Genomic DNA, 25,974 nt, shown 5'->3' with positions numbered 1-25,974 from the left:
AGCCAGCCTGGAGAGGTTCCTGCCAGCCAAAGCAAGGACAGCCTGAGCATCAAACAATGGTCACAGAATATGATCCACTGAGCACAATGAAGTTGCAAGTCCATACTAACATAAATAGAAAAGGAACAGGAAATAGTTATAGAATCCCAAAGTACCTCCACACAAAGTACTTACTAATTACAGAGGGCGGAAGAAGAACTTTACAGAGGAGAAGCAAGGCAGAAACTACCTTAACCCAGGATCAAAGTGAACATGGTAAGCAAGAGCACAAATTCTATAATACATTACATCTTTGCAAGAGAAATTTGAATCCTGATGGATAAGCAGTTAGGAGCCAGGTAGTCAAAGCACTCTCAGAACAGTACCTCTGGAAAGATGCTATGCCAGAGACTCATTAATGACATTCAAGTTACCTTCTGGGGTCTCAAAAGCAGCTTCATCTTAGTTTTCTGGACTTTACTGGCTGTTGTAATCACAGTTTAAAAAATCTAAATAGGAACCTTGCTTAGACAATTAGTTAGAAGGCAAAAGATCACTATTAAAGAGCATCTTCCTTTCCAACAGTCACCTGCAAAAAAGTTTCACATGAAAAGCATTTTTTATTTATTTTTCCCCCTTCCCCATATAGGGGACCAAATCCAGGACATGTTACCACTGAGCTTTCTCCAGGTCTTTTTTTTTTAAATTACTTTTTGTTTTGACACAGCACGTCACTAAGTTGCACAGACTGGCCTTGAACCTGTAATCCTCCTGCCTCAAGACCCTGAGTAGCTGGAACAATAGGCGTCTGCCACCACATCTGCCTAATGTCTTTTTCAGAACTAGTACATGAAGATGCACTATGGCTGGGCATATCACGCGCTATGAAACAATCTGCATGAATTCAGTCAACTGGATAGGTCTACTCACAGTCACTGTACAAATTAAAGGAAAGGAACTTCAGAGTAGTCATGAGGAGGGTTTTCGGGTCTGCAGAGCTGTGTGCAAAAGAATCCCAGTGCTTCCTGAGGAGGCCACAGCAGTGGCTGAGACTGAGGCTCCTGCTGCAAAGTCTGTTGCCTGAATAAGTTACACTGCACGACTCACTTCCACCAAGTAAACATGAGGTTCTTTCTGGGTTCCTCCTTCCCAGAACACTAGAGTTGTTCTAAATTTAGTACATTTTCAGTGAATTCAAACATAGACTTTCACTACTTCCTTTCTAAAATCTGTTTTGTTACTTCATCATGCCACACCTCACTAATTTAAAGAAGTCTGCTGAGAGAAAAAACTTTATTGACTAAATTGTTAATTCAGGGTCTCTAAGACAATTTAGAATTATTTCTACAAAGAAACCTTCAAAATATAACCCAAAGACACAATCTAAACAACCTTATACTTAAGTATAAAAAAGAAACTTCTTTCTAAAGTCTTTTTAAACTTCGTTTTACCTTTGTGAATACATTTCAGAAAATGAAATAAGACTCTTATTAAGCACTAAAGATGCCTCTGTTTCTATTTTTAAGGATAGCCCATTCTGTCCAATACATAAATCTAAAATATGAAATCTGACACCTGCCAAAAGCACTTCTATTATAATCAGCTTTGAAACAAAGCAGGTAAAGAAAAGAGGGCAGAGAAGTAAATCTGGTAAAGGCCCCTCACTCTACTACCCCAGTGCTACAGCTAGACTGAAGCCATTTTATTCTTAGGGAGGAACCAGAGAAATTTCAAACAAGCTACAAATAAAGTACAATCCTGTCTTGACATCAAAGCTCTGTCTATCTGAACAGTGTCTACTACACATCCTCCTAACAAAGTCAGGGTCAATGGAGCCTCCTAGTAGTTATGTTTGCTTCCATTGAAAAGACTATCCAAAAGCTCTTTGATAAACAGGGTGGAGAGGCTAGAGAGACCCCATATTGCTCTGGATCTTCCATGCCTGTTTTATGCCTTCTGTCTATGGCTAGGCTCTCCTGAGGGGCAGCTCCTCCACCTACCATACTTGATGGTGTGCATCTGAGGCCCAGCAGAGTCTTTTAAGAACTAGCCTATGGGTCAAGCATGCACTAGTGCTGGTAATACAGATTTGAGAGCTCTAAGAGTAGGGCTACATCTCTTCTGTTCCTTACAGGAGACTCAAGCCTATAAGACAACAGGAAGTGAATGCATGACAGTGGACTGCTTGGGTGGGATACTGTCACTCAAACTCAAGAGGACGTTAACTGTGTGAGCAGCTGAGTCCCAGTTCATGGCTGCTCCGTGTCTACTCTAAGCAAAGCAAATTGCTGGATGTCTGCTGTGCCATCAAGAGACATAAAGCTGGGTGACCAGGAAGCAAAGGTAAAGCAGCAGAGCACTCTTCTGAAACCAACTGGTATTTAAAAAACACAGCAGAAAACAATGACATTCTTCTTGAGAGGGAGGAAAAGAACTGAGAAAGAGAGATGGTAAATATGTTGGAGACAGAAACCATTACTGGAGGGACCAGGCCCTGCAGTGGGACCAGAGGAGGGCACAGACAGAGGAAAAGCTGAAACTAAGAGACTGAGAAAATACAGGTACAGCCTCAGGTAGGACAGAGGGCCTGAGTCCATACCGGGTGGTAGACTTGCAAAGGACAGGGGCCAAAGAGAGGAAAGACTGGACACAGGCATGCATCTCCCCAGCCCTCAAAGGCCAGGCCATTCTAGTTTTGCAGGCCACATGGTCCTGCTGCCCAACAGCCCCACCTGATGATCCCATGACTGCCTCTTAACATCCTCCTCATTTTTTGCCACCAAGCTAAATTCTATTAAGTTCTATATCTTGACTTAGACATCAGGTAGCAAAACACCACAGAACATCCTCAGAAACTAGCCAGGCTTATTCAGGAAATCTGGGTCTATGGCTACCCACTGTTCCCTCACCCACTCCTTTGTGCCTAGCAAAAGAACTGACATAAGGTGGGTGATTATTTAAAATCCAGAGGCAGGAAAAGTGGGAGCAGATAATTGCAAAGGAGCAATGGGTGTTTATATCTAAGGTTTCCTCCCCTTCATGCACAGCTCAGATGGGCTGAGGAATTTTCATTTTGGGGAAGAAAGTCAGGCAACCTTGGAAATCCCAGGATAAGGAGCAAGAGGTGACAAGCAAGGACTGAAACTCATCAGGGTGGCAGAAGGAGCAGCCAAGCACTGGCTTTTCTCATAGCAAATACAACATAAATGCTACTTTGACCCCTTGCCCTAGAAACCTTAATGCAAAATGTTCATTTTCTAAGAAAAAAGTTTTCTCATTCTTGTTGCCCCTGGGGACTTGTGTGGACAGCTCTGCCAAGATTAGCCACAGAAGACATTTCCCTAATGTAGAATGGAGAGCCCCACAAGACTGAAGAGAGAAAGGTCAAATGGGATACAAGACACACCAGAGAAAATTAAGTAGACTCTGGTCCTTCATGCTGGAAAGTGTTCAGGAAAGCAAGAGGATGAGGGAAAGGGGAGCCTAGCCTATAAACATGTATAAATACACTATACCAGGTAAGAGCCTCAACTTCCAGAGCTTCATAATTTGTAGTTCTGTCTCTTAAATTCTCTGGTGTCTGAAATCTTTGCTCTATGATCCAAATTTTACATTCATCAAACCACAGCAACTACAGCAGTATCTTATCTTATGAAAAAAATAAAAGGAAGATAAGCACACATTTTACACTTTTTTTTTTTAATCTATAAGAAGATGGCAAAACATTTCTCAGCAAATTAAAGTAGGGAGATCACTTTAAAAACATGGATGAGGAAAATACTCCAAAGCTACAGGAAGTGTGCAGCAAGGCTGCTTTCTTACTTATTTCTCAAGATCAACAAAGCAGAGAGGTGAGGACTGTTGCTGTTACTTTATATATGAAGCCAGGAAAAGTCAGTAACTTTTTAAAGATATTGTCACAGAGGAAGCCTAAGGTGCATTTTGCTATCCAGTAATTCACACCATATCTGAGTTCTCTGACTCGCACAAAACTGAACCTTTGTCATGCCCACATACCAACACACACAGGGTTGATCCTGTCATCCTTGTCTCACAGGTTTTACGGCTCCATTTTTTATAGAGTGACCCCTTCCTTTAACAGCTGAAGTCCCTCTTCATTTCTAACAATGTTTCTATGCTTTCAAGTCTATTTTGTATCACACTAATATTTCTATACCCATTTTCTTATGATCAGTATTTTCCAGGTGGACCTTTTTCTAATACCAATTATAATTTTAAACTTCCTAGGTATTTGTGTTTTAGGTGTGCTCATTGAAAAAAATAAACACCATAACTTTCAAAATACATTCATTCTGAGAATCTTTGTCATTTGCTGTAATTACTGATAATTCTGAACAAATTACTATATTTTGTGACTTCTACCATGATTTTATTATTATTATTTTTCCTTCTTTTAAACCCATTTTCCCAAGTTTTTACTTATCAGGTTTTCTGTATTTTTCCTTTAAATTTAGTCAAAAGTAATGCCTGCTCTCTATATATTTCTAGTGGCTTTAAAAAAATACCCACGTGTAAGCCTAAGTCAAGGAATCTAAGACAGATGTGACAGCTCTTTCCGTCTTCCTCAGAGCACCTTTCTGCCTTTCATGTGAAACTGGGCTGGCACTTCAGTACCATCTGGTTGTTTTTTGTTTTTTGTTTTTTTGCAGGGGTGGGAGTTGGGGAACCAGGGATTGAACCCAGGGACACTTAACCCCTGAGCCACATCCCCTGCTTTTTTATATTTTGAGACAGCATCTCGCTAAGTTGCTTAGGTCTCACTAACTTGTAATTCTCTGCCTCAGCTTCCTGAGTAGTAGTTAGATTATAGTCATGCACTGGTGACCGGCTACCATATTGTTTTAACTACCTCCCAGATTCACCCTTTGCTTAAATAATCAATTCTTTAATCTACAAACATATATTAACTAATTGCCCTTCTCATTGTTGATACCAGCCATTTTTGCATTTTGCATTTTGTATTCACTTAGTTAACCCGTTCAAATGAGATTTTTTTTTAACTTTAATTTTATTTATTTATTTTTATGTGGTGCTGAGGATCGAACCCAGTGCCTTGCACATACCAGGCAAGTGCTCTACTGCTAAGCCACAACTCCAACCCCTCAAATAAAATTTTAATGAACACTTAAACAGGCCAGGCATTGTCCTGGGTGTTAATGATACAGAAATGAAATAAACAAAGCCCCTGTTCTCATGAAATTAAATGACAGTGGGTTCTTAACATTTTTCTTTCTGAATATTTTTCTTTTTCTGATAGCATTTGAGTGGCAAACTCTCACAGTTTTGATCTATATTTTATCCTCACTGTTGAATAACAACAGTTCAGCTGGGTACAGATTTCGAGGTTCAAAGTTTCTTTCCTTAGGATTCCATTCCACTGTCTTCCAGAATCTATGGTTACTGATGGAAAGCCGCTGTCTTTCAAATAGTCATTCTCACAATTATCATCTTACCATTTTTTTCTTATTTTTAAGACTCTGTAATACCACAATCATATCTTAATCTTGAGTTTGGATTGGTCCTACATAGACCATTTTAAAACAACATTCCCCTACTTCCTTATGACATCCATATGTATTGTGTGATTTTTTTTCCAGAGCAGAAAGCTCACTTCAGAGAAGTTAAGCAACTTGTCCAAACTCACAGTTTTGTGAGCTGTATCATACCCAATGCTCACACTCCATACATCCCATGCTCTGAATACACTGTACTCCTGGCTCCTGCTTCCTAAGCACACACACTTTAAAAAACTAAAACAGGTCAAGATTAATGCTGGGCCCATCACTACAGAAATGCAAGAAGGACTATTATTCTCTAACCATGAATTAAAATATCAAAACTAGTCAAAAAAGGGTACAATAAATGCGACAAAACATCTGAGAAATAAATTTGTTTTACAAACATCACATTTTACAAAATGATCACGTGACTAAATCATGTTCCTCCCTAGGCAATGGTATCTTCAACTTTGAAACCTGAGAGTTTAACCTCAAAGAACTGCCTCAAACACTCTTGCAAAAGCTAACTCTTCTCAGATGTAGTTAAAATTATAATTCAACCAATAGATATTTAGAAAAGAAAACAGTAAAAACCATTGTTTCACCTGTGCTACTTCTTCAAAATCTTCATGACGTTTCTGCAAAGCTCTGGCCCGATGAAGAGATTTCCCCACACCTGTATGTTTGCTCAGAAATGCTTCTCCATGGTTCTCGATCCAATCCAGCACCTACAATGAAATATAGCCACATGTGCTATAAAAACAATGTCCTAACTTGTTTAATGTTTAGGGCTATCCAATGAAGACATGGTCTGTTGTCAAAACTCTGTAAGAAATAAGTAAATCAGGAAAAAAAATTAGAAGTAGTACTTGGATACTAATTTAACATACTTGATAATTATATCTTGCAACAGCTTTCCCATCAGGACTTTAATCAGCTCTTAAATTAAAAGTGTAGATCTTTCTATGTATAAATATTACATGCAATAATGATTAAATTAAATCTCACCTACTTTTATGCACAACTGAGCCACGAAGCTAACTGGATTTTGAATAAGCAAAGGGCTATCAGGCCACAGGGGATCAGTTTAACATTTTTTAAAGGCTCAAAGCTTCACAATTCAGGCAACTCAATTTTAATTGCAGAGTTATTTTTTTCCTCTTTTTTAGAAGACTCAAAACACAAAAGTAAAATCTAAGAAAACAAAACACATGCCACAATTCTTGCTTTGAAGAACAACTTATTCTACAAATCAAGATGCTGCAAAACCTAAGCATTCTGTGAATTTAATTACTTAAGCAAAGTTCTTACTAGTTGAAATCTACTACATTAAAGAAAAAGGAAAGCAAAGCAGTACAATCTGATATTTTAAAGTTTATATGGGGGACTAGGGAGTTCTTATACTTGAGAAATCACCCAGAAAAGTGACAACATCTAATGAAACTGTATACTACATCAAATGTAAACTTTGTTTCTCTCTGATGGAGAAAGGCAAAAGTTGGTGATGCCTTTAACTAAAAACACTTAGCTGAAGATTTTAAATACTAAAATACATTTGGTAATGTGCTGCTAAGGTACTGAAAGCTCACTTATACTTTGCATGTTTGTATTATGGTATCATCTTAGTCTATTCAGGCTGCTATAACAAAATACCTTAGACTGGATAATGTATAAGCAACAGAAATTTATCTCTTTCTCTGGAGGCCACATTCAAAATCAAAGTGCCAGCAGGTTTCATGTCTGGTTAGGGATTGTTCTTCACAGATGATGCTCTCTACACATCCTCACAAGGCAGAAGAGTCAACAATCTCCCTCGGGCCTCTTTTCTGAGGGCACTGATCCCACCCGTGACTTATCACTTCCCAAAGGCCACAATACTGCCTCAATGAGGACTTTGCTTCAACTTATGACCTGGGGGACACAAACATTCATGCCTTAGCAAGTAGCTAAACATGCAAACTAAAACAATCTTGGGTAGAAGAATAACAGCAGAGGCAGTGGGGTGGAGCATAACCTGGAAGCGGCTTAGCCACAACCTCTGCCAATAATAAAATAAAACAGGCTTAACTAGAGGTTCACTGCTGCTAAAAGGGTCCCTTGCTCTGCTCCCCCCTGCACACAGACACAGAACTTGATTGTGTGCTCCTGGGCAAGTTCCTCATCCTCTCAGATTCTGTTGCCCTTCCCTGCTCAATGGTGAGAATCACAGGGAGTTGTGAGTACTTAATACTCCATGAAAAGCATCTTCATATGAGTGAGGCAAATACACGGCACATTTGCTGTCCCCACCCATAATCCAGAACCTCTGGCCAGTTTCCTTCTATTTTTAGGTTCCTTGATGTCACAGGATATACATATTCCATTGCTTTTTTAGCTAGTGGATGTTGCACACCATTTTTCTTTCTTGAGATTACAAAGACAGCAAGAGAATCCCTGGGTATTATCACATTCACCACCTGACTTCCAGGCAGATCTAAAGCTGCTGAGTTGTTTATATGACAGCATAAAATAGAGGTCCCATTCCCCTCCCAATGAAATGTCCCAACAACTTCACACCTGCTACACCTCCAAGAATGAATGCATTTAGTGGAATGTTTTGCCTCTAGGCATGAGGCCAACCCTATGCACAAGGTAAATATGAAGAATTTTAAACATGAAAAGAATTTAGAAGTACATAAGAACACCCATGCTTACACCACATAAGATCTTCATGGAAGGATACTTTGAAAAAAACTTTGAAAAAACATACAGTATATTCTGTATATTCTTTAATTAAAAAAAATTAAACCCCCAATGAATAGCAAATCTGATGACTTCCCAGATTGACAGAAGATCCTAAATCAATGTATTTGTCTAAATACCGTTTTAAAGACATGCTTGTGAAACTCTTCAATTTAAAATATAGAAAGATTAGCAAGTCAAGGAAATTTATCATTGTTGTTCAGACATCTGCCTTTCCGATACCATCCATAGCCAGTGGTTGTCATCTGTGTGCTATGACCTGAGCCCCAAGAACAAGGTTGGCAGGGGTTTTGCTACTTTCCTTCCAAATTTGAGGAAAAGGGCAAACGCTGATCCCTGTCCGTGGTTACCTGGCTCAGAGACAGAAGAGAAAAGCTAGGAGACCAACACCACCTTCTCTCTGTTCAGAGGAGCCAACGTGAGCTCATCTCTCTGTACTTCGGTGCCCTCTAATGGACATAAATGACAACTCCAAGGTCAAGGTCACCCCAAAATTCAATGCCAACACTTAAAATACACAGACACTTAAGTCAAATGTCAGATGTGTATGAAATCATGCAGATTGTGACATCTGATTTCCTATTTCTAATGAAAAGGAAATCGCAGCCCTAGCTAGCTACAAGATGAAATGTGATGATGGCAAGTGTGATAATCATCATTTATTAAATAATACTTACCTTGCCCCCGGAGCACCTGCTATTGAAGCAGGCACGACTTAAGGCTATGCCAATCCTCACAGTGAGCCACAGGGAGGCACAAATGCCACTTTCACCTTACAGAGGCAACGGGACGGAGGGTCCTGGGTTATGTCAGAGAGATGCCTGTCTACAGAGTTGGACCCAGGAAGCCTGACCTTATGGCACATTCTCTTAAGCTCTAGCATCAGGCACATTCTGCCTCTTCTCTGAGTTGGCACAACTGACATATAGGTGTTATGAGATGGTAGGAAAGAAAAGAGCTCCATTTTGGTTTCAGAACAGCTTAGGCTACAGGGGATAACCTTTGGGGAGACGACATTGTGATAATTGTGAGCAAACCTAGGTGAGAGCAAACCAGCAAGCACTCACAATTTTCTATGAAACACCCAGGACTGGACAAGTACTTACCCTCCCCCTGCAAGTGGCAGGTTTGTGGCCATCTTGTATAGCCTTTTTGAAACACCTTTCAGTAATAAGGCCCCCCTACCTGATATCTACCATGTTTGGAGGATTGATATTCCTAATTATTATTATTTTAAGAACTTATAAACAAACACTAACCCCTCTTGAAAGATATTTTCACAAAGCCCACCTCATAACAACATGCTCTATGAAGACCAATGCAATGTATCATGTTTTTTCTTCAAAATACATAGCTGCTTATTATTTAAAATACTACTAGAGCAGTTTTAAAAAAATATTTTTTTAGTTGTAGATGGACACAATACCTTTATTTTATTTATTTACTTATTTTTATGTGGTGCTGAGGATGGAATCCAGTGCCTCACACGTACCAGGCAAGCACTCTACCACTGAGCCACAACCCAGCCCCACTAGGGCAATTTTCTGTCATCAACATGTAATGTATTATTCCCAATGATTTCATATCATTTATTGAGTCATTATTCTGTCCTATGCTTGAGAGGATAATAGGGACGCACACAATTCTTTCACAAAAAGCTGCGAAATTTTTTCCAAAAATTGTTTCCAAAATTTACTTGGCAAAAAACTTGATCTAAGGGTATTAATAACCTTTAGTGTGGGTTACTGTACATTTGGCTTTGGAGATAGTACATGCATTTCTTTATGGGGGTGGGGGTAGGTGCTGCCCAGACTCCACGAGGAGCACCACAAGTCATATACCTTGCTACCTTTCTAAATTTTTAAACATCTTGAATTTCAAATCATATCTACCCCCCAGGGTTACAAATAAAATAGAACAGACTTTTATTATTGTCCTCTTTAAGCCAAAAATTAAGACTCAGGGAAGTTAGCCTGCTCAAGAAAAGAGACCCAACTGTAGGCCTTTTCAATGCCAACTGTTATTTTCCAGACTCAACCCAAATTTGCAAATAGCACACCTCTAAGATTAGAGTGCCATCTCTAGGATTGCTATTTGTTAAAAAAAAAAAAAAAAGAAAACGAAAGAAAAAAATAAGAAATATGATATAAAACAACCAAGAGCACATTAAGCTAATCCTATATTCAATTTCAAAACTATAGAAAGCCAATGAAAAACAAAGTAATTCTAAAATACTATAAATTTCTCCTTTTTACAAAAATCAGATTTTTTTTCCAGTTACAAAATATGGATGTCCTCCCTGACCACTCTACGTTCTGTTTAAAACCCAAATTAATAACCTGGCTTCATGTATTTTAGTTACTTCCTTGTTCAACCACTGTTGACTTGAAACCAATCTAAAAATGGATGCACTGCATTTGGAGCTTTCTTGATTACAAATCAATGATATTTTAAAGATATAACAAAGGATGACTGATGTGCAAAGCAACATTACTTCAGATTTGCTAAATATAAGTAGGTGTCCAAGAAGGAGAAGTTTCACTTAGATAATGTTAATTTTTATTAAAGACTGGTGTTTAGCATTGTTGTGAGGATATCCAATATTATGGTATTAAAGTAAAAATCATGAGTGAGACTTGAAGAGTAAAAAGATTTTTGAGTTTAAATTCCTGGAACCCACATACTCATCCTATCTCAAGTGGGCAGAGAGTTTTTCTCCTCAGCTCTCTGAGCATATTTTACTTCAGAAAGCACTGTCTTGATTATTTCCTCCCTTTTCCAGCATGACCTGGGCACCAATCCTTCACTTCAAGTGAGCAGCTGCCTGGGTCCAGCAAGGTCTGCAGCAGCAGCTGTGGACAATAGGCTGGCAGATGCAGAGGCCAGAAGTCAGCAAGGAGCTTTTCTTGTACGCTTTCTTTTCCATGAATCGGCCTCAGGGACTGAACTCCAGCACTCTTCACATTGCTGTAGCTCTTCACATTAGGGGGCAGCTGCGGTTTGCGAGCTTTGCCCCAGCCTGAAAAGGACCGCTGAAAGGTTCCTTCTTAAGTGACATGTTGATTTTACACTCTGAGTAGCTCAGAAGCTAAGTATCCTCTCAGAATGGTGAAGTAGTAAAAACACCACAGAACTTCTTGGAACTTCAGCCAAGTCCCTGACTTTTCTCAGGCTTGGTTTTATTACCTGGAAAGTGAAGGGCTCTGGTTCCAAACCCAATGGTGTGCACGACATAACTTTCAAAAGTAAAATGAAGAAGACAGAACTCAACATGCCCCATGGGCTTTGAAGGACTGAGGGAGAAAGCAATGTCATTTTAGAGTTGGCACTCAGAGCTGGCAGTGACAAGGTGCTCTCCACCAAAGCTCTTCAGTTCTTGTCACAGCAGCCAAACTCTCTCCATCCATTTGCTCATTGGATTTTTGAAATCAGAATTAGTCTGTCCTACAAATACAAGCAAATGTTTTTAATGTGGAAAAATGTTTTATAAATATGATTGAGAGGACATGACAAAGCATACCAAGCCTGGTATTTACTTGGGAGAAAGAAGTTATTTTTAAAAGTACCTCGGACAAGTTATATACCACAAGTGTGACAGAGAACCAAAATACCTACAAGAGACACCAGCAAAATTGCCAGTGTGGGAACACAGCAAGAGAGAATGTGCAATAGTTAGGCTGTCCACTGACTCTGGTGGGTGGGAGGAGAATTCTTGCTCCTCATTTAAACTCAAGAAGTGCAGTGGAGAAAGTGCAGAAATGGCTTTCACTGGCTAAAGGCCAGTGGCTAGAACCCACACTAAAGCTGTGCAGCAGCTTCCCTTTACACCTGCAATCTCTTGCCTCTTAAGCAGATCCTGACTTCCTCCTACTGCTGGAATTCAGCATTAAAAACTAATTTTGCATTCAAATAACCAAAATTACTACAGATCTCACCAAGCTTCCAAAATTCCTATGCACTGAAATTATCCCTTCCTTGACAGATGCCCCTAATTCTTTTAACACAATCAAAGCTTCCATTCCTTCAGACAATCTCTCCAAGTACTTTATTTCAACAGAAGGCCGGTTCTCCCCAACCATTCCAGACTAAAAATAGAAACTTTTGACCCAAAAGACTCTTTAATTGGCAAAACTGCCATATTTCTGAGCATCCACCATTCCAGACACTTGGGAAACCCCAGGGAATACAATGCTGCTGGCCACCCCATGGACCTGAAGCTCTGCTCTTCTAGATGCACCAGCGATCTGCATGAATGTCTGCTTGGAAACCTAATGGCTCCTGGTCTCCGGGTTGGCTTCTTCCAATTCATTCCTCACACAGTGACCAGAGCATTTTTTCTGAGGCAGGGAGGAGGGTGCCTTCTATCCTCACTGCCTATAGCAGCATGTCAGAATGCACAGCATCGATGCCCATCAAGGTGTGGGGCTGATGTGCAGCATGGAGAAGCACTGACTTGACTCCTCAACAGGCTGCCTGTGAGCAGGAAGAGGAAGGAAATGTGATGGTCAGCACCCAGGAAGAACCAACCTGTGCTCCAGATCAGGCCAATAGCCCTTCACTTCCCATCTCACCCATACATTCAGCCCTGGCACCAATGCAGTGGTATTCAGTGTGGGTTAGGCTGTGTCCTTCAATGTTGTCTCCTAAAGCTTACAGAAACAAGCCCAGTGCTTGGTAGCAGGGGCCATGTCTTATCTCTTCCTCCATGCCCTCTCTTCTAAGCACACTCTGCGACTGAAGCCCTTAAGACAGCCCCTGTCTGCTCCTGTCCCTGCTCTCACTGTTATTCCTATTGGCCATTCCTCTAACGACTGACTGTCTTTGCAGCCTTCCAAGAGCAGCTCAGAGGCTACCTCTTCCATGAAGACTTTCCTCATATTTCCTTCCCCATGACAACTGTTCCTTGTGCCTTTACCATAGCGCTTTCATTTAACCTTTTACACTAGCTACTTGAGGTTTGGTAAGAATAGAGGCAAAATTCTTGGAAATACCCAAATTTGTACAGATCACTAAAGTGTAGATGTGTGCCCTCCAACACATATGCAAGGTAGGTGGATAACATGGATGAAGTGGCTGTTTTTATTTATGCCTCACTGCTGATAGCAACTTGACAGACATGACTCAAACATATGCCTTGGCAGAATTAAAGCCAAATAACCAAAGATGGGAATACTACATCCAAACATGTTATGGTCTAATTTATTAGAACATTAAGTCATCCGATTAAAAAAAAAAAACCAACAGCTTTTATTAGACTATAAATTCCTTGAGAGAAGGATCTTGGAGCTGTCTGACACATTTAACTCTGTCCCTCTCAGAGCACCACACATTCAATTAAGATATTTAAAAAAAAAAAAAAGATGTGGACAAGAAGAATCTAGGGTGGACCACATTTGCTTGATCATTTTATAAAATTTTTCTGTTTTTGAGAAGGGGTCTTGCTACATTGTTCAGGCTGGTCTTGAATTCCTGGGCTCAAGTCATCCTCCGACCTCAGCCTCCAAAGTAGCTGAGCCTGCAGACATGCATCACTAGGCCCGGCTTCTTGATCCTGTTTTAAGAATATCAGTTAATGGTCTAACACCAACCTGCAGGGAGTTGTTCCAAGAGGGAATTCCACAGGGGTGGAGCTCATATAGGTAGGGCTGCTGGGTGAAAATGGGAAGCTTTTCAAAAGAGGTCTCCCTGCCTGGGCAGCTTCTGTTGGTGAGTCTACCTGCATCAGGAAAGATGACTTTTATGGAGCCAGTCACCTCTCTGCTGTGTTGGAGTAATTCAATCCCAACTGTCCAAGAAAAGCCAGGCAAGCAGGACAGGTGAGGCAGGAAAACAAGTCTGATAGCATCCTGCTTTGGACTACTACCATGACTATTACTACACCTGAACAAGTACATGCAGCAAAAACAAATTACATTCCCATAGTAAACTAAAGCATATGCCGAGCTAAACACCCAGCTAAGCTGGAACACAATGGTTGCCCTGTTTATTCACCAAGCATTCAGGGGGCTACTCTAACAGTAAGCACACAAGAAAGCACAGTGGGAGGTCATAAGGACACATGGCAAGGAGGCTATGAGTCTACTAGCACTACATCATGTGCATTGGGTGAGTCTGCAGTAAGGCCTCCCACTCCTCACCCACTGGGCTCTGAGCAAGATAAGCATTATGAAACAGCAGCCTCCATTACTTCTCTACTCTCACCTCTGACTGCCAGACCCAACTCTTTCTGTACAGAGATTATGACAAATTAACCACCACACCAAAACTAACATGTTTTAAAATAGGACTCCATACAGCATTCTCCCTTGCCTGGCCCCTGCCTACAGCCTCCCTGGAGCACTATACTATGAACACTATGAAATATGTCTTTCCAGTATTTCTCATCAAATGGCTATCTTCATCAAATTGCAATCATGTCATGCCTACTGCTCAGTAATTCTTTATTTCTCAATGATATTTACAGATACTTTTTTTTAATTCTCCAGATACTTCTGCATTACCCAAAACAATCAAAAAATATTTATGATATCTCTAACTGGCTTATTATATTTTTGCAGACTTAGATTATTTTTATCTTGACAAACCTACATTTTGCTGATATATCTTTCTAAAGCATTACCACTTTGTTCATTTATACTCAGCTTACCTCTCCTATTTGCTACCTCTTATTAATTCCTTGAGCTTCAGAAATACCTTTCTGGTTTTGACATTATATTGTGTTTTGCTTTGATTAATCTTATCAGTTTTGCACTTTGTTTCACACGTCAAGCCTACAATAGCCATTTCCTGATTTCATAACAAGTCCAAACCAGTCCAGATCATTAATCAATAAAAAATATTTCCCTCAATGGTGAAATCTACTTTCTCCGGAATGCTAACAGGAACATTATGCTCTCCTCCCACTGACATCCAACCTAAGGTCCTGTTCTTGAGGGGGAAAAGCTGCCTTGAAGAACTGGTCTCATAATTATCATAATTACCTTTCCAAATAATGTTTGCAGCTTTCAAGTTCAAGTATATTAAAGTTCAGGTGCCAACTTAGATGGCCAGGCTTTTAAACCTCTTCTAGAAGTCTTACTTTCCTGTGTCTTCCCCTACCCTACACACACAGTCCAGTGACTTACTCTCATGCCACTGGTGCCTCAAAAGCCATGGTAAAGGTGGGTACCCACTGCTGCTTCTCCAGGTAGGAAAATGGGTTCCCTTCAGTGCATCATTCCATGGACAGTCAGGAACCAAGCCAACGGTTATGAGGCAGATGGGAAAATCCTTTAATAATTATATTTGAACTATTAACATTTTCTGGTTTATAAAAGTTTTCAAACAAATTTCAGTAAAAATAACATATGTTCTTTCTACCTTATAATTGCCATTCTCTCAATAACCCCTCCAGGTTTTTGGCTCCACCTCCTTCTCTCCCTGCTCTCTATTCTTTCCCTAGTAATTAGCTTCTTGGGCTAAAAATGACATTGTTAAGAAGCATAATATCAAAACAACTGTTCCTGAGGCACTTTGCATATGTAACCTTCAGAGAACGTAAAAAGCAAAATTAGAAGCAAAGCCTAGTTTGCACAAATTACAAATGACAGAGCCATAAAAAAAAGTATCTTGAACTCATCAGATTCATATTAAGTGAAGAATGGTGACCAATGACAGGGAGGATCTTGTGTTCATCAGAAAGCAGCATGATTTTCCAATCCCAGTCCACTCGGCAGAAAACCCATCAACCTTCAGACAATTCCTAGGGAGATGGAGATCTGAGATCCTATGTGCCTGAACCATGCACAATGGCTTGCAAACGGCCAGGGAAAAGAGAGTGTTTCCCCTCCAGACACACCACTGCTTCAGGCCAACTTCCTAGATCACAGGTGTCCCTGCAAACCCCAGAATTCCTCATCCCCAGAGTTGGCACCTTGTTTACCCCTCTATTTCTCTACTTTAGAGTAAGGATGTGATTGCTCTCTTATTCATTACTGAAGCCACATCATAATGTATACCCACAGCTTTGTCCCTAAAACCTGCAATAAGTACACAATTAGGATGGTGACATGAACCTTTATTTTTACAACAAAACAAATGTTTACCCCTTAGAAATGAACAGTCATGGGAGTCCACTTTTCATTAATGACAACTAATGAAGAACTACTGTGCATTATGAACCACACTAAACACCAAATCAGAACAAAACCTCATTGTTCAAGTAACCAAAGAGCAGGCAAACCTAAACAAACCTTAGAATACACCAGCATAGAGGCTGGGATTGTGGCTCGGGGCAGGGCACTTGCCTAGCATGTGCGAGGTCCTGGGTTCGATCCTCAGCACCACATAAAAATAAATAAAATATATTGTGTCCAACTACAACTAAAAAAAAAAAAAAGAATGCACCAGCATATATACCACCAGCATTATTCTCCAAATAAATATAAAACTGCGAATGAGCTGTTTTGGACAGCAAAAGCCACAGATACTCTAGTGCCAGCTGCACAGTACCTCATGTGTCCAATGCATAGGAGAGAGCAGTTACGAGTAGTCTGCAGGTGCACACAATGGTAGTCAACAAAGAAGCACCTGTCCTCATGCCCACTCCTCAGCACAGATGATTCCAACATGGCAGTGCACGCAAATAAACCAAGTCAGCAAAAGCCATTCTCCATGAGAAGGGTGCGACCTGAAACCCACCTGTTGAACGTCCTGCTGGAAAACACACAGCTGCAGCCTCTGGTGCAGCCGGACTTTGCGGTGTTGCCAGATGTTCTCAAGCTGCCGTTGATGGTGCAGCACCTCATGGATGACATCCAGGACATGGTGCACAGCCTTGGAGTAGTTGGCAGAGGCCGTTAGGGAGTCAGAGCTGCCAGGAGTCAAGGGCCTCTGGAGCTTGTCAAGAAGTGACTTTCCATCTTGGCTCACCTGCCCAAAAAGTGAACATGTGATTATTCAACACCAGTGGCTATGTCCAGGCTGGGCTGTAGATGGTGCCCTCAGGTACATACACATGCATGCACGCACACGCACACACACACACACACGCACATATTCACATATAATCCTACAACAGCATATTTTATATACAATCAGGTAGACTTTAAAAGAATCCATCCATGATCCATTAATACCACACAATCAAATGTTGTAACACCAAGTTACATTAAGATTCATTATCATGAAAATCATAATAGATACTATCCTTAATATATAAAGATACTATTTGCCTTAAGTAATATGAATCAGCAAACCAAAGTTGCATTGCCGGGATATCTATGAATTTTAAAAGTGAGAATTTTCTCTTGAGAAATTATTATAGAACACAACAGATCATCACAAACATCACAAACATTTTAACATTGAATCTTGAAACCTTAGTTTAAAAAATAATTAATAATCTAACAATAGGCAAAGACTATGTAATGAAATTTTCTGACAGCAATTTTACTCGAATAGCAACTTTACTCCACAAAATAAAAAGAAAACTAAAAATGCCATTATAATTGCTTTATTAACTTCAGGTAATTTTGATTAAAATGTCATTTTTTTAAAAAAGAGATTTCGGTGTTAAAATACAGCTGTTAATTATCAAACTATAATCAAACAAAAGCATTTGAATTAATAGAAGAAATTTTAAAAGGGGAGGGTGGAGTATGGAAAAAAAAGAATTATGTGGTCTTCATATTTATGAATGATCTTAAGACTTATGAGTAATTATGCCAGAGATAGTAGAGAAAAAATGACTCCAGAAGACAACACAAAGGACATGTGGTAAAGGGAGCACCCAGGCTGTGAGAGGGAGGGTGCCTAGAGCAATCCTCTCCACCAAGGTCTATCTAGGTCTCTCTTCTCGGACACCTTCCCAGCTGGAAACCTGTGTCTCTAGTTAAAGGGGAACACACACAGGAGTGTGGAGGCAACAGGCACTGCTAGTGGCACAGGAGGCCTCTGGAACTGCCTAACCTGTTCCTTAACTCTTAGAGGTGTGATTGTACAGGGAAGAAAAATGTTTCGTTGTTGTGTTTTGTTTTGTATTTGCAGTACTAAGGACTGAGTCCAGGGTACTTTGCCACTGAGCTACATATCCTGACCTTTTTATTTCTTATTTTGAGACAATGTCTTACTAAGTTGCTGAGGCTGGTCTAGAAGTTGTGATCTTCCTGCTTCAGCATGCTAAGTCATTGGGATTACAGGCTTAAGTCATCAAGCCCATCATGTGTTTATTTTTCATAACGTGCATTTGAAACCTTTGTTAGAAGTGTTGATTTTACCTTATGAAGGTTTCATGATTTAAAGTAAATCTAATACATCCTTATAACAAATTTTAAGAGAAAACAAGTCCAGCTGAAGACAACAGAGTAAAAATGAACCATGTCAATCACTCAGTGACAATCAAAACATGTTAAGGCTGGGATTGTAGCTCTATGGTAAAGCATTTGCCTTGCATGAGTGAGGCTCCAGGTTCAAGTGCCATCACCAGGACACACACAAAAAAGTGTTAAAACCAAAACTGTATCAAATTATGTTACGAGCATATATGAATATGGCATAATGAATCCACTATTATGCATAATTATAATTATAACCAATCATAAAGAAATGGAGTGGGTGCATTTCTTAGAACTGGGAACCACTACTTCATTTCTTTATTTTTACATTGTATAGGTCCTAAAAAATTTGCCTCAGAGTCATTAATAGCTGCTGAAGTTTCAGCCATCTCACCCAAATTCCTGGCACCAAGGGTAAGAGGTAAGGCAAGTACTCTAACACTGAGCTCTAACCCCAGCCCTAAAAAAAATTCCTTATAAATAGCTCCTTAAAGTTTCATTACTCATAATACACATAAGTCAGGAAATGTACAATACAGCATATGATTTGGTGAGCACATGTCGGAAAGACATAGATCAGAAGCAAATGCTGCCTCTCCAAAGTTCACTCACCCCTCCTTGACAGCCAAACCTCTATACTCAGAAATGGCATATTCCAGCCGTAAAGCTGCATTTCCCAGCCTTGCTTATTTATAGAAGTGATCAATATAGTGAAGTAAAAAATGTTGAATGGGAATTTTGGGAACAGTTTAAGGGTCAAGTTGTAACTATGCTCATTCTGTCTTGCCCTTGCCTCCAGGAACTTGGGTAAGATGCTGGAGTTTCAGCCACTGTTGATGATTCTAAGGCAAACTTGACAGCCATTTACCTGCTAGAAGAGTCAACAGCACAGCCACACTGGCCCTGGAACAACAGTCTTCACAGACTCCATCTACACAAGTAGAAAGCAAGCTCTATCTTGACCAACTGTTTTGGGTCTTAAACCACCAATGCAAAATGTGTCAAATGGGTTTCCAGCCCTCATGAAAAGGCATCCATGTGACACCACCAATACTGTTCTGAAAACGAACAAATCCGAGCAACAATATTCCAGAAATGGCATATTCTTTCCCTGAGTGTCTTTGTATCCGTTTGGCAGCTCTCAGTAGCACATATTATGACTGGCATGATAGGAAGTCTGCTGAGTAGGTGAAGACAGAGACAGCTCACTGAGCAAGCTCTGCCCCCAAGAATCCACAGGCAGAGACCAAAGTGCTGCTGCTGGTGCCACCACTGGTACTGTCATTTATCAGAATGACAGTGGTAGCAGCAGGGTTTTGCCGGAAAGATCTTGGACAAGAGAACTATCTCACACCCAATAAGATAGCATGGAATGTCAAATGTTCATATATAACAACTCTCTAGTGAAACTTTACAGAATAATTGTTTTATTTCCATGCAGCTTTTATAAGTTTGGCAGTTTAAGAAGTATTACCTAAGCACATAAACAATATCATAGATCTTTTTAATAATTTTTGGCAAAATGTTTTTGTGAGTACAGTAATACGTGAAAATGTCAGAAATTTATAAAATGTTAATATGTATTTCTATCATATAGAAAAGAAGGTTTTAAATGGTATATAATATATACAGCCCAAAAATTCATATATATATATTTCAAGTATAAAACCAATAATATGAGTTTATGGTTTGTAATGTAGTTCTGAATGAATTTAACCGTAGAACCAGGTAAAATCTACTTCAGTTACACACTTTGTTTAAAACTCTGTTTCTAGTTTTTAGCCCCTACAAGGGAAAGCAGCTGCCAAAAGAAAATCAGCCTCCATTATCAAATAGAAGGACTTTTCCATAATTTTTAACTGATAAAAATCAGCTCATTTTTTAGTCTGCTCTTTGTTTTTCTTGGAATATAGGGCTGGGGGACTTGACAGGCAATCAAAATTGCATTTTATAAACACTAACTAAAATTTTATAAATATATGAACTCATAGGCTCTAATATCTAAATGAGTTAAGGAAAATGCAAATATTAACAAGTAAAACAGTAATTAAAGATAAGTTTAAAATTTTGCCATATCAAAGGTATGCTTGGTTCCTAATATTTAGAAGGAAGTTTAACTGTTTAAAATCTGGAACAATGACCTGGTTCCTGAATATTTATTTTTGATCAGAACTGCACATATGTGTACCTTGGATCTCTGTATGCCATCCTAAAAAGGAGTTTCACAAAACTGCACAGAGGGCTTGCCTATTCTCATTTCTGGTACTTGGATCTCTACATTTCCCATTAAATCAGATTCTGAGCTAAGTCTGCAGCAGGAACATTCTTCTGTTACCCAAAGTTGAATGTTGTGCTATAAGAACTGTATCTGGACACTTCTGCTTAAGGCTGCAAAAGCAACAACCATCCAAAAGACAAATGATTTTGACCCAGAAATGTTGTCAACTAGGTCCAAATGTGATGTCTTACAGACATCAAGTGGTAGGAAACAACAATCCAAAGGTAAAACAAAAATAGGCAAAACACACAAAACCACCTAGTCTGTCATGAGGAAATGGTGCCCTGGCAGCTTGAGCAAAGGGAAGGCCCTGGCTGCTCTGACTCTGAACGCCCACAGCCAGTGCACCATGGCCTCCCAGCACAGGTCTCTTCAGGAAGCCTGAGCGTGGGTCCACTATCCTCTCCACCTCCTGTGAAACCGTTCTCATGCCAAGGTTTTCAGGGTGGAGAAAAAAATGAGAAGGCAGCAGGTGAGCACTCAGCCTATTCTGTACAACAGTGGACACTCAGACAAGAGCTGAACCTACTTCTCCAAGGACGTCAAACCTGTGTTAGGATGGCTACATCAAGAAGCTTCTAGATCATGCCCTGACAGTGATGCTTCCCATGCTCCACGGACACCATCTGGTAAAGAGAAGGATAAAAAGACAGTTCTTTCTCTGGGGAAAGTTCTTATAGGATGGACTTCCAAAGCTTATTTCTTATAGATATTCAGTTTCTGATTCAAAACCGGATCAATTTAATTATGCCTAACCTTCTCTGATACCTCTACTTGGATCATTGGAAAGAAAAACCAAAATAAGACCAAAAAAAGGCAACTGCTGGTGCGGCCCCATTGGCACCAGTTGGACTTAACTACCTGTGCTCTGCATGCACATTCGTTCTGCAGATCACACTTAGGCTAGCTTTTTATCACTCCTTTTTTGGAGCCCTCAAAAGGCCTCTAGCTGAGCTCTGGGGGTACAGTAGAAGTGGATGACAGCATCATGTGACTCTGGCAATGCTGCGACCTTTCAAGAGATTGTAAAACAGTTGCTCTATAAGTGATGTGGAGCAAGGGAGCTGAGCTTCCACTCACCTCCCAGGTGGTCTTAGTAAGATTACTATCCAGGTGAATCATTCTGCTACTTGTTTTTCTCTTATGCAAATAACACTAACTATGCCATCATCCATTTACATACTGCCTTTAAAAGGCACTCAACCAGCTTCATGGGCAGCAAATCCTATGGCTGTTGAAGTACACACTAAGTCAGCATACTTGCTAAGCTGAGAAAGTGATGCAGAAACTAAACCCTGGTGTTATCCTGGCTTGCAGCAGGCCAAGGTCACTTTGCCTTTCTCCTGCTCCAGGGCTGTAGTGGGGAGGATGTGTGGACACTTACTATGCTCTCACCTTGAAATCCAAACACATGATTTTTAGGCTTATAAGGAAACATGGGCACACTGAGATCAAAGTCATTTGAATGAATTTAGTTTCCTGAAAAACTTGTAGGTATGCTGGCTTGCTTAAAATATTAAAAACAACTACTTTACATGCTGTTTCTAAATTACAGGTTATCTCAGTCGTCCATACTGCTTCACTCTTGTGATCAGCTACAGCAAGCAAGATTGGTCCCAAATCTTAGCAAGCTAAAGCAAGCAAATATTTGTGAGGTAGGCTCCTCTGTCCCTACAACACACAGAAGAGCAACATGGGACAGAGCTAATCAAACAGAACAAAGTAGTATTTGTCTCTTGAAAAAAAATGCTAGGAAGGTTTCCCATAGCAAACTTATGTCACCAGACACTACAGACTATAAACACAGTTTTATTTAAAAGTTGTGGGAAAAAGCAAGCAAGTAAGAAAGAAGGAGGGACACAAGGTGAGGAACCAGCTGGGCTTATGAACATGGCTGCCCCAAGACAGCTCTGCATCTAGCTGGAAGTCTAGCCCATGGCAGGGCTGAGATGGACACTTCCAAAGCAGACCAACTCTTGAGTAACAGGTAAAAAAATACTCCACAGGGTCAGTGGATAGGTAGAGAATCCCACTGAGAATATTAATTTGGCATCTCCAGGGATGGAGCATGAGAAGCTGCATCTTCAAACAAGTTTGAAAATTACTGACTCAGGAAAAGAAAAAAATCACTTAAAAAAAAAAAAAAAAAAAACAAAGTTGTCGTCCCCTTCCTGTCCTTCTCCCCTCCTGGCAAGGAGGAAGTGAGACAGTGAAGAGTGGTGGTACATGGCTTTCTAAGGAAGAGGGCAATATGGAGTAGAGGGTGAAGAAGCCAGACCAGAATAACTGGGAGATTGACCAAATGCTAATTGAACAGGTAAGTTAACATATTGAGAACAATGGACATCAGGTCTTTTGCTATCTGAGAAGGGATTTATAAGTATGGAAAGAAAAGGGCTAGAAAGAACCCCGAGGTTCCTGGATTGGAAATGGAAGAACCGGTACAAACAGAACACATGTGCTTTAAGAATATAGGTAGTCACAGATAGATACAGCAGTAATTTTAGATATATGTGTATAATTGTGCATGCACATGGATGGTTGGGTGGGTGGGCAGATGCAAGGAAGTTAGAAAGAAAGGCCTGGATGGGTGAGCATATGGATAGACTGATGGATGGAGGGACAGGTGGGTGGGTGGGCACACTTCCAAACCATGTGTCCTGGCTGCTCAGAGGGCCTAAAAGCGCTGACACCTCATAAGCAAACAAGCCCTCTGGCTCTACCTTCTCAATGCCACACAATACAAGGAACCTTCTTACTGAGTGAGATGGCTGATCCCAGGGGTGGGCAGGAAAGTACAAGATGAGCCTGGAACATTTTGTTAAGCCAGAAAGTAAAGGAGTGTTCAAAGGATGAGAAAGACATATCAAAAGGACACAGAGAGGGATTCCAACTGGTCAAATCTGTACAATTTACATGTCAAAAGAGAATAATAGATAATCCACTACACACAGTAAGACTGCATGAGGAAGAAGAATGGGGGTAGGTGGGTTGTTCTTCCTTAAGATAGAAAATGATCTGTAAATACAGAAGGAATGATGAAACTAAGTAACTGTCATCAGAGTGGTGATGGATACAGGCAGAAATCCTCATGGAGGCTGGACTTTGGAGAAGAAGTCTGAAGAGTAGTGTTATAGCACTACATCTGCCTGCAAAACATTTGGCAAAGACAAAGTCTGAAAATACTTTAACTATATATTGGAGAACTTTGCAGACAACAATCCATTTAGTGGTCAAGGTTAACAGCTCCAGGGGTGGGAGGGGTTGGCATAATAGACCTGCAGCTGTGACACCTGGAAAACAGCATGAACCTGCCAAGGCACAGCCTGAGGACCCCATGAGGTGGATGGACTTGAGTCAGGCTAAGAGTGAAAGCCTTGTGCCCCAGAAGACCATCACAGATATAAAGGTAAGAAATGTCTGATTTAGAAAGAGACTGATGAGACACATCCACTAAAGGTAGTGCACACCACTGGACAGCATCCCAGACCAGGAAAGAGACAGAGACTCTGCTAAGACAGCTGGGGGATGAGAATGGGATCTGAGGACAGAATGGTGGTGCTAAGAGAAGGAAAGAAAGAGGGAAGGAAAGAGGGTGAAACAAATGTAGCACAATGCTAAAAATTGGGAAATCTGGGTCCAGGGAACAGGTGCTATTCTACCTCTTTTCTGTAGATCTAAAACTATTTCATAATTTAAATAATTTAAAAGGCAAAATAATTCATTATGTTCTAAAAATCTTTTCAGTCCTTTCAGGTCAAATTATTGTCTCCTTGAATTCATACTTCTGTTACAAACTTGTTATTGAGGCTAAAAATTTAGGTTTACGACCTTAGCCTGGGAGGCTCTTTACTTTTGGTTAAATTAGTTTGAATTATCAGTATCAATTTAAAGTGAATAAAACTATACCATAGGTAAATGTAAGTTCCTACATCAAGATGCTCCATTTTTATAAAATGTAGTTTTAAGAATTAAGAGATTCTGGGCTGGAGTTGTGGCTCAATGGTAGAGCACTCATGTCTCACATGTGAGACACTGGGTTCGATCCTCAGCACCACATAAAACTAAATAAACAAAATAAATATTTTTTAAAAATTAAGAGATTCTGTACTTGTAAGAGAGCCAAGCACAGAGGCAGTGTGAAGTGGCTGTTTTGGTGGAAGGTGACACTGTTCAGATGAAGGTGATTGAGAGGTATGCCATATTATTTTCTGGGTTGAGTCCACAGGTGAAGATTATCATCAGCTTCTGCCAGTGACCTGGTATGTGAATGGAAACTATTCAGTCCTACCTTCATTTGTCAAGGGTATTCAGATGGCTGGCTACAAGCCTACCACTGCAATCAAAGATGGTATACTGGGGGAAAGAACTTAATGGTTTTTAGAAATTCATGTAATCTTCATAAATCGATGTGATTAAGGAGGAATACATATGTTCAATTTTCAGTTTTATTACAGAAATGGCTATTATATATTGTGTGTATGTAAAAATCATCTCTAATAAAGTAGGCAATCAAATTAGCTAAGAAACACTGCATGTAAAATTAAGAAACCTAAGAGTTGACTATTTTTTTTACTCCTATTGGCAACATGAAATAGTGCTATATAGGGGGATCTTGCAAGGCAAAAGGGGTAACTGCAGAAACAAACAATTTAACACTAACTTTCATGGAAGGAAGGACTGACTTCTTCTGAAGCAAATACAGTAGCACTTCCTGTGTCCATTTAATGTACCCATAGACACCAGGGGATCAAGAGACCTGGGCCCAGAGGTCAGTGAAGCACAAGAACTGCCAGACTAAAATGCAAACAGCTAATTCTTCCTTGCAACTTTGACAAGAGTGGGTGTGGTTCAGATCAAAAAAGACTGATTTAAAACCAGCAAATGTTTATTAAACATCTTCTATACCAAACCCCCTGCTAGGTACTCTGAAACATTTTCTTATTGAGGCCTCAAAGTAATCATTCACCTTAACACAGAAATTATAGCTGCTGCCTATTAAAGGAGAATGGAGGAAACTTTTTAGATAAAAGTAAGCATACGAAATTCCAAACATCTCTCCCACAGAAACATCTCCAGGAATATAACCATTAACGCAGAGAGCTGACAGGTCTGCAGGGCCAAGTGAACAAGACGAGGGCAA

General features: G+C 40.1%; 1 protein-coding gene across 2 annotated transcripts in view; it reads right to left on the bottom strand.

Moving 5' to 3' along the window:
* The window catches only part of Trio (trio Rho guanine nucleotide exchange factor), a 334,617-nt gene that overhangs the window by 152,498 nt on the left and 156,145 nt on the right, over window positions 1-25,974 (bottom strand). For both annotated transcript variants that reach the window (XM_026392392.2, XM_077800023.1), the window contains exons 9-10: window positions 16,920-17,150; window positions 6,104-6,226 (exon numbers count right to left, since the gene is read on the bottom strand). In XM_026392392.2, coding sequence (XP_026248177.2) covers window positions 6,104-6,226; window positions 16,920-17,150 — 354 coding nt within the window. The remainder of the gene's footprint in view (window positions 1-6,103; window positions 6,227-16,919; window positions 17,151-25,974) is intronic.

This window comes from Urocitellus parryii, chromosome 1 (genome assembly GCF_045843805.1).
Source record: "Urocitellus parryii isolate mUroPar1 chromosome 1, mUroPar1.hap1, whole genome shotgun sequence".
Taxonomy (NCBI): domain Eukaryota; kingdom Metazoa; phylum Chordata; class Mammalia; order Rodentia; family Sciuridae; genus Urocitellus; species Urocitellus parryii.
This window is presented reverse-complemented; position numbering and strand designations above follow the sequence as displayed.